Genomic DNA, 18526 nt, shown 5'->3' on the forward strand with positions numbered 1-18526 from the left:
CTTAACAATATAGAGAAATAGCAGTCCTCTTTCACGGTGAATTTTTCCATAAGTTCCAGTGCATTTAGATAAGTTTTGTCTGCATCTCCAGTGTCCTGGCATCCATAACGGCTTTCTTACCTCCTCTCCGATATTTTTCTTTATCTTTTTCTGTTCTGGGTCCGGTTTCTCCAGGGGTCTGGCGTGCTACGTGCAGTTCTGCCCGGGGCCCAGAGTCCCGCGACCCGGGCCCCGCCTGGTGTGCGCCGCGCGCGACCCCCGCCTAGATCCCAGCGTCTTACTGGGCCCGGTTTCTCCAGGGGTCTGGCGTGCTATGCGCAGTTCGGCCTGGGGCCCAGAGTCCCGCGACCCGGGCCCCATCTGGCGTGCCCCGCGCGCGACCCCTGCCCAGATCCCAGCGTCTTACTGGGTCCGGTTTCTCCAGGGGTCTGGCGTGCTACGCGCAGTTCTGCCCGGGGCCCAGAGTCCCGCGACCCGGGCCCCGCCTGGTGTGCGCCGCGCGCGACCCCCGCCCAGATCCCAGCGTCTTACTGGGCCCGGTTTCTCCAGGGGTCTGGCGTGCTATGCGCAGTTCTGCCCGGGGCCCAGAGTCCCGCGACCCGGGCCCCATCTGGCGTGCCCTGCGCGCGACCCCCGCCCAGATACCAGCGTCTTACTGGGTCCGGTTTCTCCAGGGGTCTTCCCACTAAGTTTGAGTTTTAACTATTGCTAAATTTCTGAGGCTGACCTCAAAGCTGTGATCCCAGATCCTCCTGTTTCAGTCTCCCAAGTACTAGGATTACAGGTATGCATCAGCATGCCTGGCTGATATTTACATACATTATGGTTACAGATACTGCTAACGCTACAATCCTAAGAGAAGGAAAAGCTAAAATGTCAGAGGCTTGTGATCTTCAATATATAATTTTTTTTTTTTTTTTGTGGTACTGGGGGTGGAACCCAGTGGCTTTCTTTCTACCTCCGGGCTATACTCCCAGACCTTTTTTATATTTTATTTGGAAACAGGGTCTCACTAAGTTGCTGAGAGCCTCACTAAGTAGCTGAGGCTGGCTTTGAACCTGTGTGATCCTCCTGTCTCAGCCTCCCAAGCGCAGGAATTACAAGCGTGTGCCATCACGCCTGGCTCAATATATAATTTTTTCCCACCCAGTAAATGACAGGAAGCTGGGTCTGCCCACATCCCTTTGTATGCATGGATTCTGTGGTTAGTCCCTGAAATTCTCCCCACACACCCCGCGGGGCGCCCCACCACAGGTTAAGGCCCCTGGAAGGAGCGGGGATCCCGGTTTGCAGGCTGGGGGCGTGAACCGCGGGTTGGCCTAGGTCTACCGCTTGCCCCGCCCTCCTTCCCTCGCCCTGGTGTGGCGCTACTGCAGGAAGCTAAAGCCCAGCGAACCGAGGAGCTCACAGTGGCCGGCAGCCGCTCCTGCGGTGTCCAGCGCCCACCATGCGCCTTCTGGTCCTGCTGTGGGGCTGCCTGCTGCTCCCAGGTGAGGTGGAAGGGCCGGAGGAGAGGGCACCGCTTCCTGCTCTTGGGGTCTGCAGAGAGAGGACCTCCAGAACCATGCCAGGGGCATGGAGAAGGGAAACTTTGTCCATGCCCCTGGGCACCTTATGGTTCTAAAATTCACCTTAGCCCCCTCAGCCCTCAGAGGGGAGCTGGGCTTGCTGTTTCTAAAACTCAGGATCAAGCTGGGCAAGGTGGTGCAAGCTTGTAATCGCCGCACTTGGGAGGCTGAGACAGGAGGATCACGCAGGTTCAAAGCCAGCCTCATCTGGCTTAAGAGACCCTGTTTCCAAATAAAATATAAAATAGGTCTGGGAGTGTAGCCCGGAGGTAGAAAGCCCCTGGGTTCCATCCCCAGTACCACCAAAAAATAAAAAAATAAAAATAAAACTCAGGATCAGGTGCCCCCCCATGTGTTGTGTGTGATGTGTGATGTGTGATGTGTGATGTGTGATGTGTGTGTGTGTGTGTGAGAGAGAGAGAGAGAGAGAGAGAGAGAGAGAGAGAGACTTGGAATTGAACGCAAGGCATTCTACCTCTGAGCTACATCCTTAGCCCTATTTTATTTTTTATTTTTTATTTTTGTGGGTCTGGGAATGGAACTCAGGAGCATTTGACCTCAGAGCTACACCCCCTGCCCTATTTTTTTTTTTTTTTTTTTTTTTTTTTTTTGGTGGCACTGGGGTTCCTGGAAACCCTTCTACCTCTGAGTTACACTCCCAGACACCCATTTTTTTTATATTTTTATTTGGAAACAGGGTCTCTTAAGCCAGCGCGGCTGGTTTCGAATCTGTGCAATCCTCCTGTCTCCACCTCCCAAGTGTGGGGATTACAAGCGTGGGCCACCACACCTGGCTTTTATTATTCTTTATTTTGACACAGGGTCTCACTAAGTTGCAGAAAGGCCTCACTAAGTAGCTGAGGTAGTCCACGAACTGCGATCCTGCGATCCTGCAGACTCAGCCTCCCGAATGCTGGGATTACAAGTGTGCACCACCACACCCGGCTCCTATTTTATTTTTATTTTGAAACAGGTTCTTGCTAGGTTGATGAGTTGCACTACTTGCTGAGACTGTCCTGGAACCCGTGATCCTCCTGTCTCAGATTCCCAAGTACTAGGATTACAAGTGTGCGCCACCACGCCCAGCTGACCTATGGGTCCTAGCCCCTGCACGCTGAGCGGCCTGAGAGGAGCTTTGCTTCTCTAACCCCATTTTCTCACTCGGTGCACAGCCTGGGGACAGACAAGACACCCCTGGCTGGTGGCCCTGTTAAACTCAGAAAAACATTTGTGGAATCTCCACCCTGGCATGTGGCATGGCTGCCAACAAACAACTCTGAAAGATAAAGGATTGCCATGTTACCCTTTAAAACCTAAAGTCAGGCCAGGCGTGGTGGCGCACGCTTGTAATCCCCGCGCTTGGGAGGCAGAGACAGGAGGATCGCGCAGGTTCGAAGCCAGCCGTGCCCGCTGGCTTAGGAGACCCTGTTTCCAAAAAAAAAGTATAAAAAATAGGTCTGGGAGTGTAGCCCGGATGTAGAAGGGCTTCCAGGAACCCCAGTACCACCAAAAAAAAAAAAAAACCTAAAGTCAGGATGCATCTGTGTGTGTGTGTGTGTGTGTGTGTGTGTGTGTGTGTGTGTGTGTTAGTGCTGGGGATTGAACCCAGGGCATTCTACCTATGAGCTATACCCCCAGCCCTATTTTATTTTTTTACTTAGAAACAGGGTCTCACTAAATTGCTGAGACTGGCTTTGAACCCGAGATCCTCCTGTCTCAGCCTCCCAAGTACTGGGATGACAGTGTGCGCCACCACGCCCGGTCAGGATGTATTTTATAACTGGTATCAGTTATTCCATTGGCTGTCTTCTTCCTCCTCCTCCTCCTCCTCCTCCTCCTCCTCCTCCTCCTCCTCCTCTTCTTCTTCTTCTTCTTCTTCTTCTTCTTCTTCAGTTCTGGAGATTGAACCCAAGGAGGTTCTACCACTGAGCTATATCCCCAGGCCCCCTTATTGTGCAGTAGTGGGGATGGAACCCAGGGGCATTCTACCTCTGGGCAACACCCTCAGCCCTATTTTTTATTCTTTATTTTGAAACTGGGTCTCACTGAGTTGCAAAGGGCCTAAGTAGCTGAGGCTGTTTGCAAATTGCGACCCTTCTGTCTCAGCCTCCCAAATGCTGGGATTACAAACGTGCACCACCACGCCCAGCTCCCAGCCCTTTTTATTATTTTGAGATGGAGTCTCTGGAATTTGTGATCCTCCTGCCTCAACCTCCCAAGTAGCTGGGATTACAGGCACGGGCAACCACACCTGGCTTCACTTGGAAATGTTTTCTCTTAGTGGTACATAAAATTGTGGTATATCTTACATACAATAGCCTCTTAAATATAATGAAACAGAACATAATCATTATCTAAAGATGAGCAAACTCAGAGACCCAGAGAGGCCCGGCATCTTCTCCAAGGCCACACAGCTGCTAGGTGGCAGGGCTGGGATTCAGACTCCCCGCTGTCTCAATCTAGTGCACGTTGCCCTCTGCAGTACCCTAATAGGCCAGGTTTAGAGAAATAGCCCTACCCCAAGATTCCCCTGAGTGGGGAGAGGACTGGATGTTACTTTTGGCTACCCCAAAAGGGCTGACTGAGGAAAGCTGCCTTTCTCCTAGTAAAAGAGAAATTTCTGATCTTGACCCTGATACTCACAGCTGGGAATCCCCACCTTCGTCCTGCTGCGCTTTCAGGTTCAGAAGCCCTAAAGGGCCCGAAGGAGGTCAGCGGCTTTGAAGGTGACACTCTGACCCTGAAGTGCACCTATGGGGAAGAACTGAGGAATCACAGGAAATACTGGTGCCGGGAGTCGGGGATCATGGTCTCCCGCTGCTCGGGCACCCTCTTTTCGGGAGGAGCCGGCCAGGAGGCCACCAGGGAGAGAGTGTCCATCCGTGACAACCCGCAGAAGCTGTCGTTCACTGTGACCCTGAGGGCCCTCGCCCTGGAGGACACCGGGAAGTACTGGTGTGGGGTCAACAAGCTGGGCCCTGATGAGTCTTTCCTGGTGTCTCTGATCGTCTTTCCAGGTAACAGCCTCCTCTCCTTTCCTGCCTCGGGGACAGGAGACGCACAGGGGAAGAGGGAGGCCTGGAGCTCCTCGGGAATGGATCCAGTTTCCCCATAACAGAAGGGGGTGATCCTGGAACCAACCTCACCAGGCATCTGCAGGACTCAGTGAGATCGTGGGTCCAGTGCTGAGCTGTGTCTGGGGCATAGACCATGCCAAGTGAGTCTTGGCTCTTCTTTCGCTCTTGCTGACCACAGTGGCACCACTGGTAGATGGCACAGCAGGAGGGTCCCCTGATCTGTCGAGCTCTGTGCTTGGAGCCTCTCCTCTCTGCCCAGATACACTGGAGAAGAATGCCATGTACTGGGAACAAGGTAGACGTCCAGGCAATAAGGAAGACCCCCATATTCCTGGGGTCTCCTGAAGAGGGGCCACTATTGCTGCACCCCAGATCCAGCCCACGGTGTCTCCTAAACCAGCTTGCGGCTTCATCTCCCTGCCCCAGCCTCCTCCTCCCTAGATCTGCAAGTCCAGGGGCAAGTGCGAGAAGTACCTGGAGCCAGGCATGGTGGTGCACGCCTGTAATCCCAGTACCTAGGAGGATGAAACAGTAGAATCACAGATTCAAGACCAGCCTCGGAAATTTAGCAAGACCCTCAGCAACTTAGTGAAAGCCTGTTTCAAAAATTTAAAAAGGGCAGCTGGGCGTGGTGGCGCACGCTTGTAATCCCCGCGCTTGGGAGGCGGAGACAGGAGGATCACACAGGTTGGAAGCCAGCCTCAGCTACTTAGTGAGGCTCTCAGCAACTTAGTGAGACCCTATTTCCAAATAAAGTATTTTAAAAAATATAGGTCTGGGAGTATAGCCTGGAGGTAGAAAGCCTCTGGGTTCCATCCTCAGTACCACACACACACACAAAAAAAAAAAAAAAAAAAAAAAAAAAAATTTTTTTTTAAAGGGCTAGGGGTATAGTTTGGAGATAGAATGCCCCCGGAGTTGATTCCAATACCATAAAAAAAAAATCTCTGATTTTTCCTAATTCTTATCAGTATTCAGACCTCATTTTTACCTCGTTGTGATCAATTTTACCTATTTTTGAGACTCTCCTGTGTTTGATGTTTGTTCTCATTTCTATTTTCTTATCTGCGTACAACATATGCATTACTATGTTATCCTCCAATGCCGTACCTCGTTGGTCTCTCTGGTGATTGGAGTATTGAAAACAAAGAGACAGCCGGGCATGGTGGCGCACGCTTGTAATCCCCGTGCTCGGGAGGCTGAGACAGGAGGATCGCGCAGGTTCGAAGCCAGCCTCAGCTGGCTTAAGAGACCCTGTTTCCAAATAAAATATAAAATAGGTGTGGGAGTGTAGCTCGGAGGTAGAAGGCCCCTGTGTTCCATCCCCAATACCACCAAAAAAAAAAAAAAAGAAAGAAAGAAAGAAAGAAAGAAAGAAAGAAAGAAAGAAAGAAAGAAGGAAAGAAAACAAAGAGACAGAGGGCAGTGCTGTGCCGGTAGATGTTTAAAAGCAGGCTGTGGACACTGATCTGCAATGTTTGCCAACTTCTGTGGTGGAAATACTCAAAAGCCAGTTTTTAGCTACCAGTGGTTTAACAGCCAGGTCACCAAATTCCTGGAAAGTTCACAGGCGGCTCTCCTGAGACACTCCGGCACACCAGGGCATATGACAGAATACTTAGAAGAACTCCTAAAAAGGTCCGATCAAGACAAGTGTACCCACTAGCAGTTCTTTCATTTATCCTTGCTAGGAGGACCAAGGCAATAAAATGTGACAAGATAGAGAATTATAAATATGTAAAGCAAAAGACCAATACTCCACATTTACAGAAGATTTTATCATCTACTTAGAAAAATCCAAGCATACTGTAACCAAAAGCCAGGCTGATCATAATCAGAAAGGCCTGGGGCAGCTGCTAATGGACATGGGGGCGGTAGCTCTAGGGGGTCTTCCACATGGCGTTTCTAGGCATTTTGCCATAAGCTCCCTGCCCCCCACCCCGCCTAATAGGGAGACTCAGTAAAGAAGTAATAGCAGTGTAATCGAGTATTAACCCCGTGGGGGCCTGTGCTGGGTGCTCAGGTGCACAAAGCAAAAGGGATTTGGTCCTCCTAATGCAGGAACTGACTTTTAAGCTGGTGCTGAAGGGCATTCTACCTCCGAGCTACACCTCCAGCCCTGTTTTTAACTCTTTATTTTGAAATAGGGTCTCACTGAGTTGCAAAGGGCCTCACTAAGTAGCTGAGGCTGTCCGCAAACCTCAATCTTCCTGTCTTAGCCTCCCAAATGCTGGGATTACAAGCGTGCGCCACCACACCTGGCCGACAGGTAGAAATCTGATAACTGCACAGACATACCTGCTGTCTGTTCTGCCTGCTCTGACGGCCTCCTCTAGGCCTGTGTGTGCTTGCTGGAGTGTCTTGGCTGAGATATTCTGATAAATTTGCCTGAGAAGGTTAGAATTCAGGGGTCAAGGGTCAGTCCAGGGAGACTGGGACTCAAGGGTCAGGGAAGGTGCTGAGGTGTTGCTTTTGGACTTGTTGCTTCTCTTGAGAGGTCTCTGTCTGACAGTCATCACAGCCAAGCAGGGGAAGACAGGGGCCGAGGCCTCTCCATTCCCAGAGATGGCCCTGTACCTGCCCACAGGAACCACCCCACACCCAGGAGCCTCTCCAAGTGCAGGAACCACCCCACACCCAGGAGCCTCTCCGAATACAGGAACCACCCCACACCCAGGAGCCTCTCCAAGTGCAGGAGCCACCCCACACCCAGGAACCTCTCCGAATGCAGGAGCCACCCCACACCCAGGAACCTCTCCGAATGCAGGAGCCACCCCACACCCAGGAACCTCTCCGAATGCAGGGAGCTCTCCTCACACAACGACCTCTCCTCATGCAGGGAGCTCCCGGCCAGCCATACAGCTGGACCCCACCTTGGCAGAGGACACCAGTCCTGATCCCAGCAGCCGCAGCTCCAAGCCCAGGTAAGTCCAGGTGACCAAGTTCTCCAGGCCATCACTAAAGCTAATGGCACCTTTAAGCCATGACCCTAACACTCCTTCCTCCTTCACAGCATAGCAGATTTCAACCCTCTCTCACCCCTTCATGGGGCTCTGCCTGAGACAAAGGGTCCCCCCAACCCCAGACACCTCCTCTCTCCCTACCCCAGCCTCAGGGACAGCCACCCCAGTTTAATAGCCTTTGTGTCTGCATTTACACTGAGCCCTGTGCTATGAACACATGCACCCCCCCTTTTCATTACCCAGCCGGAATCCCAGCCTCCAGGATAGGTTCTGGGATTGTAACTGTGCATGGTTCCTGACCTAGCAGGTTCAGACTCGGCCAAAAGTACCTTCTGGGGTTGGCAGCAAGGACTGGGGTGCCTTTCTGCCCCAGACAGGGCACACTAATGGGATGACGAGGCGCCGTGATCCCTGGTGCCCTCCAGCCTCCTTGGGTGACAAGGGACCACACTGGACTCAGAGTGAAAACGCCATGTTACGCAGCGTGCCCAATGCCAGCGCTACCAGCCCAGACACAGGCCAACAAGGAGTCCCCACACCCCGCTGCGTGACCTGGCAAGTGGCTTCACTCCTTCATCAGCAGGCCATGGCGGCCCACGCCTGTAATCCCACTACTTGGGAGGCTGAGACAGGCAGATCTGCAGGTTCGAGGCCAGCCTCGGCAACAGTTTCAAAATAAAAAATAAAATAGTTGGGAGGCAGAGACAGGAGGATCGCGCAGGTTCGAAGCCAGCCACTCTGGCTTAAGAGACCCTGTTTCCAAATAAAAAAATATTTAAAAAATAGGTCTGGGAGTGTAACCTGGAGGCAGAAGGGCTTCCAGGAATCCCAGCACCACCAAAAATAAAATAAATAAATAAAAAATAGGGCTGAGGTGCAGCTCAGAGGCAGAACACCCCTGAGCTCAATTCCTAGTACCAAAATAATAATTAATAATAATAATAATAATAATAATAATAAATAATAATAAATTTCTCCAGTGTGAAATCAGGCCACTTCTACTTAGTGGCACGAGGTGGTGGTATTCACCAGCTGCCATTCTGCCCGAAGTGTCGGGCACTGTGCTGAGCACTTTACACATTACAACCTGTTTGATTCTCATGACAGTCATTTTATAGAGGAAGAAACTGACGCCTGGGAGGCTGAGTCACTTGTCCAAGATCACCCGTCTAAAGTTGGTGGAGCCAGGGTTCGAACCCAGGCAGCCCGGCTGTAGGGTCTGAGCTAATTCAATGTCTGCCGCACGCCAATGGCAGTCAGTGCTGTCCCAGTCTTTGCCACAGTGACCTGGAATCCACGCTGGGGCTTGGTTTTCTTCACCCATGCCTGTGCCTTGAGGACACCAATGGTGTCCAGCCACCAGGACAGCCACCAGGCTCCTCCCATCTCCCCCCAGGATGTCCATCCCGATGATCCGCCAACTGGCCCCGGTTCTGGTGCTCTTGGCCCTTCTGCTGGCCACGGGCCTGATCGCCTTTGGGAGTCACATGCTCCAGTGGAGAAAGAAAGGTAAGCTGGGGCTGCTGGGCAGAGGGCAGGGGACTGACAGAGCCGGGGCTTCCCTGAGACGTGCCCTGGGGAACCCATGGGCCGGAGTGTGTCCGCTGAGATATGGGCATCCGGAGCCCAGCCGCTCCCTTCCCAGGACCACAAGGCATTAGGAAGAAGCAGTTCAGAGTCTGGGAGGATGATGCCTGGCCAGGCTCATCAATCACTTCCCTCCCAGCTGACTCAACAAGTCCTCATCCAAGCTCTGTGGGGACTGGCCGGCGGGGGCTGCAAGCTTGGCTTCTGAGCTTTGCCCCCAGCCCTATTTTCTTTTTAATTTGGAAACCGGGTCTTACTAAGTTGCTGAGAGCCTCACTAAGTTGCGATCCTCCTGTCTCCGCCTCCCAAGTACTGAGAGCTACCACACCTGCTGAGATAATCAAGTTATGAAGAGAAAAGGGTTATTTGGGCTTGAGGTTTGGGAGGTTGCAGTTCATAATCAGTCAACCCTGTTCATTTAAAGGTGTGGGAAGGCATCATGACAGGAGCAAAACCACGCACCTTATGGCCAGGAAGTCAAAGTGAGGAAAAGGTCAGGGTCCCATAGTCCCCTTCGAGGGCACCCTGAGTGACGTCGGTCCTCCCACGCGGCTCTGCCTCTTTCTCTCTCTCTCTTTTTCCTTTTGGTAAGGAATTAGTGATCAAATCCTGGCCCTTGGACACACTAGGCCAGCACTCTTCCATTGAGCTACAACCCCCAGCCCTTATTATTTTTTATTTTGAGACAGAATCTCACTTAAGTTGCTAACGCTGGCCTCAAACTCGCCATCCTCCTGTCTCAACCTCCAGACTCGCTGAGATTACAGGTGAGCGCCACCGCACTGGCTTAGGCCCCACCTCTTAAAGGTGCCCATCCCGTCCCATAGCGTCAAGCCTGGGAACCAGTCCTCCAACATATGATTTTTTGCGAGATCCAAGCTGCAGCAGCTCTACACGCTCATTAAGCTTTGAGAAGCAATAGTCTTGGCACACAGATTAATTTCCCCAGCCATTTTCTGGCCACACAAGATGATCTCCACCTACTTATATCTAGAGTCCAGCTCATTCTCCAGGTGCTGAGTGGGAAGGGGCGTCCTGTCCCCACCCGCCTGCTGGCTTCCTCAGGAAAGCCCCTACCCCAGGGGCGAGGGGCCAGTCACTCTGGGGGTGGCTGCGGGCTATTCCTGGATACTCACGGCTTCAAGGTCCTGTTCTCGGGTCTCTTTCAGTGCAGCTGGCCATGGAGACACAGAAGAATGAGAAAGTCTACCTCCCAACCCTGGTAAGGACTGCAGCAGGCCCGAGCCCGGGCTGGGATTCCCGGGGGCTGCCGGTCAGGAGGCCCAGTTGCCACCCGCCTCTGTCTTCTCTCTGGACCTCTGTGACTGAGCCACGGGCAGGGCTTGCTCCCCACCATGGAGGAATCCTTCAGGCAGAGTGCCCACTGCCACCCTGACTTCCCACCAGGCGCCAGGCAGGGGCTCAAGGACACACGTGGGCACCTCCCAGGCCTGGCGCCCTCTTCCCACACCCTTTTAGAATCAGAGGATAGCAGAGCCAGGTCCAGAGGGAACCTCTGATATCACCTGGTCCGCCCTTTCTCTAAGTTCGCTGCAAACCACCCTCACCTGGCAGCAGGTAGGGGTCAGAGATGCGCTCTCCCAGCCCCATCCCGAAGGATCTGCCAGGCTGGGGCCCAGGGACGCTGAGAACACACCAGAGTGTGAGGCCCCAGACTGAGAGCGCAATGGCGGGGCGCAGGCGGTGGCCCTAATGGAGGGAGGGCAGGACCCAGGTGTCTCAGCTCCGGTCTCTCCTCTCTGTGGAACATCCTGGTGTTTCTTCCAGACCAGAGTGGCAGGGCTACCCCAGGCCCCCGGCTGAGGATGATGCTCTGGGGAGCAGGGGAAGAAGAAATGAGGGTCCTGCACTCAGCTTCCTGGAGAGGGGGTCTGCCCTAAGGCCCCTGCTCAGGACCCTTCCCCGGCCTCTGCAGGAAGGGACTATGTCTCCCAAGCCAGCACTGCTGGGGGAGGGGGGCTGCAGAATCTGCTTTAGGAAACAGAAGTCCCACCTGCGTGGCCCTCGGCCCTGGCCCCCTTCCAGCTGTTTACTGAGGTGCCTCTACTGTGAGTCCCTGACACTCAGGGGCAGGAAAGGGGGGGGGGGATACCGTCCCCTTCTTTCCTGGCGCCAAAGAGGACAAAAGACTCAGGCCTGCTCCCCAGGCGGGGCGGGTGGGAACGGGCTCTTCCGTGGCTGAGGAAGCAGCTGCCTTTATCTCAGGAAGTTTGATGAGGCCAAAGGTGGCCAAGGGGAGTGAGGGAAAAGTCATGGAGCCAGAGGAGGCCACCAGGGCCACCTCAGAGCTCCACCTCCCGCCTGCACGTCCAGAGGGGCCAGGACAAGAGGGGCTGTCCTCTGTGCCCCAGGAGCCACCCCTTCCCACCAGGCAGGGCTGCCTGGCACTTCTTCCTGGCTGGGGCACCTGTCTGGCCTCGGCTGATGTGGGCCAGGGAAGAGCCCAGGGCTGGTGGGCAGAGGGGCTGTGAAGGCGGCCCCTGGTCTAAGAGGGATGCAAGAGGGTCTGAGGGGTCACGAGGACTGTGAACATGACCGGCGGCAGGCTTTATTTTCCTTTTAGCTTCTTTGTAATTTTCAGCAGAGACTGGATGTGGGATTAAAGACATGGGGGGTAACCAGGCGTGGTGGTGCATACTTGTAATCCCAGCATTTGGGAGCTGAGACAGGGAGATCGCAGGTTCAAGGCCAACCTCAGTTACTTAGTGAGGCCCTCTGCAACTTAGTGAGACCCTGTTTCAAAAATAAAGAATAAAAAAATAGAGCTGGGGGTGTATCTCAGAGGAAAAATGCTCCTGGGTTCCATCCCCAGTACCACACACACAAACAAAGAGAGATGGGGGTCTCTGCCCACATTCAGGCTAAAGAGGGAAGGGAACACTTGTCCTGCAAGGAGCCTAATGGGGTGTAAAAATTCAGAGGGCAGTATCAGGTCACACCAGCATCTTCCCCCACAAAGATACATTGCTAGAGGGATTGGCCTCCCTCTTTCCACCCATTTAATCTTTTGTTGAACTGTGTGTCAGGGGCTTTATATATGTCTGTGAATTCCAACAGGAGGCAGGTGTTTTGATCCCCACCTTTTTTTGGGGTGGGTGTTATTGCAGATTAAACTCAGAGGCATTTTACCTCTGAGCTACACCCTCAGCCCTATTTATTTTTTTATTTTGAAACTCATTAAGTTGTAGAGGGCCTCACTAGGTTGCTGAGGCTGACCATGAACCTGCGATCCTCCTGTCTCAGCCTCCCAAATACTGGGATTACAGGTGTGTGCCGTGGCGCCTGGCCGACTTCCCCCATTTTACAAATTAGAGGTTTGGTTGTTGTTGTTTGGTGCTGGAGATTGAACCCAGTGGCATTCTACCTCCAAGCCACACCCCTAGCCCAGTTTTATTCTTTATTTGGAAACTAGGTTGCTGAGAGCCTTGCTAATTTGCTGAGGCTGGGTTTGAACCTGAGATCCTCCTGTCTCATCCTCCCGAGTACTGAGGTTACAAGTGTGTGCCACCACACCCAGCTCCACATAGAGGTTTAGAAAGAGTAATTATTTGCCCAAAGGAGGCAGAACTGGGAAAGCTACCAGGGATCTGCAAGGAGGCTTCACACCCCTCAGCACTGAAGTTCAAGTGGTGGGACGGATGGAGGCCGGTCCCTAGTCTCAGTCCTGAAACTCCAGAGAAAGACCCAGCCTTGGTCCAGGGACGAGGGAGGCAGCAGACGGAAAGTTTCCTGGGGAATTTGTTACCTGGATCTTTGTCCAGCTTTGCTTCCTCTGGACCATTTATAAAGACCACTGAGCCTGTCTGTTCTGGGGTTTAAAGAATAAGAACTGCATAATGAACGCAGCCAGTCATGCCAAAGGTCTCATTTGTTGGGTGGTAAAATGCTATCCGCGTATTTATTATCATTCTGAGGGAAAAAATCCCCCGACCTTGGTACTGGAGATTGAACCCAGGGCACTCTACCACCCAGCTACATCCCCAGCCCTTTCTATTTTTTCTATTTTATTTTTTTAATTTTGAAATAGGGTCTTGTTAATTGCTCAGAGTGAGCCAGGCACAGCGGCACACACCTGTAATCCCAGTGCTTGAGAGGCTGAGACAGGAAGATTACAAGTTTCAAGGCAGCCTGCAAAATAAATAATTTTTCTAAAAATTGCCCAGGTGAGCTGGGCGTAGTGGCACACACTTGTAATCCCAGCACTTGGGAGGCTGCGATAGGGAGATCGCAAGTTCAAAGCCAGCCTCAGAAATTTAGCAAGGCTCTCAGCAACTTAGTGAGACCCCTTTTCCAAATTAAAAATAAAATTGGGGCTAGGGATACCAAAAAAAAAAAAAAAAAAAAAAAATGCCCAGACTGGTATCTAACTTTCCATTATCTTGTTCCGCCTCCTGAGTTGCTAGGATTACAGGAGTGCATCACTGGTCCCAGCTAGGCAAAAAAATTCTTACCTCTACGTTACAGTTAAGGAAACTGCGCTTCCCAGAGTTAGCTGACCCAGGGTCACCCAGAGGTGCAGGACAAGGCAGGGCCTCCCTGGAGCTCCGCCCTCCTCCCTCGAGCTCCGCCCTCCTCCGTCGCCCCTTCCCACTTTTGTCCCCTCTTCTTCCTAAGACCCGCTGCCTGCCAAAAACGGGCCGTTCAGAGCAGTCTCTCGCAGCCCCTAGGGAACGACGGTGTCCCTGCGGAAGCGGTGACGAACCTCGCAGAGCCCACCGGGCCTCTCGCCAGCCCGCCGCCCCCTGCCGGCCCCTACACGGAGATCCAGTGCCTGCGCCAGGTTCTGCAGCGGGGCTGTGGCCTGACTCCACTGCGGTGGGGGAAGGGAGGGGCTTGGCATCCTCTCCCCAGCTCCATATGCCTGCCGTCACCCCAAGCCATTTCACCAGGAAGCCAGGGCTCTTGTTTCTCTTCCCCTGTCTCTGTCTCTCTGTCTCTCTCTCCCTCCCTCTCTCTCAGGCTGTCCTCTAACCTCCCCATCCTCCTGTCTCAGCCTCCCAAATGCTGAGATTACAAGGGTGCCCTCACTTTTTTTCTCTTTTTTTCTGTTCAGAAAATTTCTGAATGACTTGTTGGGAGCTGGGCTGGCAGGTTCTCCCCACTTGGAGGAACCTGGCCTGAGGCCACGAGGATGCTGGGGGGGGGGTGAATCAAGGCCTGGGGGCTCTGTGGGGAACTGTTGGTTCCTGCTCCCCTACACGTGGACAGAGGCCAGCACTGTAGGAAATGCCGAGGTACACGCAGAGCCACCCGCATGCCCCAGCCAGCTCCCCACGCCCTGGCTTTCTCCTCCGTTGCTGTCTTACAGACTACAGAGGAGCCTCAAGCCCCTTCCCAGGACCCAGAGGAGGATGTGATCCCCCGGCCTTCGCTCCCAGAATCTGAGGAGGAGCTGCGCTTCTCAGAGTTCATTCCTGTGTGACTGCAGAGCCCTGGCCAGATCAGCCATGGTGCTGTATGGATGGATGGATTTGCACTAACTCTCTTGAGCTCTCTCCCCAGCCTCAAAGTTCATCTGCCCCACTTCCAGAGCTCCGCCCGTCCTCCCCAGGCCCCTTCCTCCTGCCCCAGCATGACCCTGAAGGGTCCATCAGCCCTGGGCAAGGCTGGGGCCTGCCTAGCACACTCTCATCCCTGGGCAGGGCGCACAGCTATGAGTGTTCAGCAGAGCCAGACAGGCACAGCAGGTCTGGTTGGAGTTTGCATCTGCTCCGAGAAATCCCCTGGACCCCGCACCCCACACCCCAACTTCTCCTCAGCTTCTCCTTCGGGTGTGCTGGGGTTAAGCCTGAAACTGAGTTTCTCAATTCATAGCTGTGACCCACCTGCATCCCAGCCCTTTAGAGAACCAGCTAAAATGTGAGTCCTGGGCCCTGTCAAGAGCCACCAAAACCATCCCAGGGTGGGCCCAGGATGCTGCCTTTCTAACAAGTCCCTCCGTGAATCGTATACTTAAGTCTGAGGACCAGCGAGCCTGCCAGACCTCCAGGCCCTTCCTTCCAGCCTTAGAGGGTCTACATCCGGTGTGTGAGGTCTTCTACGTGCTCCCTAGAGGGGCCGCTGGCGCCATGACCCAGCGAGGGCTTTCCTGGGGTCCTCATGAGTCCAGACCCAGGTCAGGTATCCACTGGAATCAATCGGTCAGCCCAGGGCTGGCAGGGAAGTCCACCTTCCCTTCCCCTCCCACCAGCCCTGCATCCCTGCCCCGGAAGGATGCAAGAAAAGTTTCACACCAAGCCGGGTGTGATGGCGCACGCTTGTGATCCCAGGGCTTGGGTGGCTGAGACAGGAGGATCGTCTCAGCTGCTTAGTGAGGCTCTCAGCAACTTAGTGAGGCCCTGTTTCCAAATAAAGTATATTAAAAAAAAAAATATATATATATATGTATGTATGTATGTCTGGGAGTATAGCCCAGAGGTAGAAAAGCCCCTGGGTTCCACCCCCAGTACCACAAAAGAAGGAGGAGGAGGAGGAGGAGGAGGAGGAGGAGGAGGAGGAGGAGGAGGAGGAGGAGGAGGAAAGAAAGAAAAGCTTCCCACCTTCCTTGTCTAGAATGGGTTAATATTTCATGGGTTCTGGTGGCTGGGGAGAGGAGCAGGAAACCAGAGTGCAGGTGGGCATGCAAAAGGGAGGAGGGAGCCGGGCATGGTGGCATACACTTGTAATGGTAGTACTTGGAAGGCTGAGACAGGAGGATCACAGGTTCAAGGACAGACTCAGCAATTTAGTGAGGCTCTCAGCAACCTAGTGAGAATTTGTTTCCGAATTTTAAAAAAATGGTCTGGGGATGTACTCAGAGGTCAGATGCCTCTGGGTTCAATTCCTAGTACCACAAAAAATAATAACGTCATTCATTGTTTCATTGTTTAAAAAAAGGGGGCAGGAGGGAGAGAACAGGGCAGAAATTTGAAGATTGATCCTGAGACCTGCTGCTGCTGGAGAAGCCACTGGGACGGGGAGGGTACAACAGGGTGAATATTCTTTTAAAAAACGAGATGGGGATGCTTAGTATACATCTTAGTATACAGAACTTAGAAAGATGGGGGAGAAATATAAAAAAGAAAAAAAGAAAAAAAGACACCCACAATCTTGCCATTTCCCGGACAGTCTTTTTTTTTTCCCCTCCACATAATTTGCTGTTTTTTTTAGATTGTCTTGTATATACAACTTTGCATCCTGCTTTCCATGTAATTATTACACCATAAGCACTTCTCTGTGTTTTAGAAACATTTTGTAAATAAAGTGTCAGCTGATAACATTTTAACCTATCAGTCTGCCTCAATTTCCTGAACAGATTACCACTAGACACTGGCTTGCTTCTCTTCTGACTATGACAAATAACAACCTGGCGAGTGTCAGCACAGGGCTTTATCCGCATTTGAAGGTCTCTTTAAAAATGTGCATGTGTGAAAGTGCCAAGTCAGAAGGATAAAATGTTTTTCTTGTTGTTGTTTTTTTGTGGTACTGGGGATGGAATCCAGGGGCATTTGATCTCCGACCTACAGCCCCAGGCCTATTTTTTATTCTTTATTTTGAAACCAGGTCTCAATGAGTTGCAGAGGGCCTCACTAAGTAGCTGAGGCTGTCCGCGAACCGCGATCCTCCAGTCTCAGCCTCCCGAATGCTGGGATTACAAGCGTGCACCACCACACCTGGCTTACTTTTCATTTTTAAAAATTTTTTGTGTGTGGTGCTGGGGATCAAACCCAGCGCCTTCTACATGCCAGGCAAACATTCCTATAACTGAGCTATATTCCCAGACCTTCTTATTTATTTATATTTATTTATTTGTTTATTTGCTTATTTATTTATTTCTTTATTTGTGTTTGGTACTAGAGATGGAACCCAAGGGCCTTCTACCTCCAGGATACACTACCAGACCTGTTTTATATTTTGTTTGCAAACAGGGTCTCACTAAGTTGCTGAGAGCCTCACTAAGTAGCTGAGGCTGGCTTCGAACCTGTGCGATCCTCCTGTCTCAGCCTCCCAAGTACTGGGATTATATATTTTTTAAATATATTTATTTAGTTGGGCGTGGTGGCGCACGCTTGTAATCCCTGCGCTTGGGAGGCAGAGACAGGAGGATCGCGCAGGTTCGAAGCCAGCCTCGCTGGCTTAAGAGACCCTGTTTCCAAATAAAAATATAAAAAATAGGTCTGGGAGTGTAGCCCAGAGGTAGAAGGGTTTCCAGGAACCCCAGTACCACCACAAAAACAAACAAACAAAAAACCAAAAATTAAAAAAACAAAAAAATATATATTTATTTATTTATGGTACTGGGGATTGAACCCAGGGTTATTCTACCTCTGTGCAACACCCCCAGCCCTATGTATGTATGTATGTATTTATTTATTTATTTATTTATTTATTTATGATACTGGGGGTTGAACCCAGGGGCATTCAACTTCCAAACTATATTCCCAGCCCCCTCCCAAGTACTGGGATTACAAGTGTATATCACCATGCCCAGCCTTTTTATAATATTATTTGTTTGTTTGTTTATTTATTTATTTATTTAATTTTTGCAGTACTGGGGATGGAACCTGGGACATTCTACTTGCAAGCTACACCCCCAGCCCTATTTTTTATTCTTTTTAATTTTAAACATGGTCTCACTAAGTTTTGGGGGGCCTCACTAAGTAGCGGAGGCTGGCCACAAACCTGCAATGCTCCTGTCTCAGCCTCCCAAGTACTTGGGTTACAAGACTGTGCCACCATGCCCAGCTCCTTTTTGTTGTTGTTGTTGTTTGTTTTCTTACTGGGGATGGAATCCCCAGTGGCATTCTACCTTCAAACTACACCCCCAGACCTATTTTTTATTCTTTATTTTGAGACAGGGTCTGAGTTACAAAGGGCCTCACTAGCTGAGGCTGTCCACGAATCTCCTGTCTCAGCCCCCCAAATGCTGGGATTATAAGAGTGCACCCCCATGCCCAGCTCCAGCTTCAGCTTTTTATTTTTGAAACAGGGTCTCACTAGGTTAACAAGAGTCTAGTCTCACTACTTGGTAAGGCTGTCCTCAAACCTATAATCCTCCTATCTTAGTCTCTTAAATTCTGGGATTACAGGCATGCGCCGTCACACTCGGCTTTCCCAGACCTTTTTAAAATTTGGAGCTGGGCGTGGTGGCACATGCCTCTAATATCAGTACTTGGGAGGCTGAGACAGAAGGATCGCAGGTTTGAGGACTAAGCTAAAGATAGTGTCATTACTCAGCAAGCAGTGAGACTATCTTTAGCTTAGTGAGACCCTGTTATTAAAAAAAAAAAAATAGGGCTGGGTGAGGCTCAGAGAGAATGCCTCTGAATTC

General features: G+C 51.7%; 1 protein-coding gene across 1 annotated transcript; it reads left to right on the forward strand.

Annotated features, from left to right (window-relative positions):
* Nucleotides 1-1447: 1447 nt before the first annotated feature.
* On the forward strand, nucleotides 1448-14638 carry CD300LG (CD300 molecule like family member g; the record flags this gene model as incomplete). The annotated part of the gene is made up of 8 exons (XM_080714086.1): nucleotides 1448-1490; nucleotides 4250-4585; nucleotides 7158-7569; nucleotides 9005-9117; nucleotides 10365-10417; nucleotides 11242-11264; nucleotides 13831-13996; nucleotides 14525-14638. 8 exons carry the CDS (start codon nucleotides 1448-1450, stop codon nucleotides 14636-14638), a joined length of 1260 nt encoding a protein of 419 aa, XP_080570212.1.
* Between the last annotated feature and the right edge of the window lie 3888 nt (nucleotides 14639-18526).

Source organism: Muscardinus avellanarius, assembly GCF_963383645.1.
Source record: "Muscardinus avellanarius genome assembly, chromosome: 16".
Taxonomy (NCBI): domain Eukaryota; kingdom Metazoa; phylum Chordata; class Mammalia; order Rodentia; family Gliridae; genus Muscardinus; species Muscardinus avellanarius.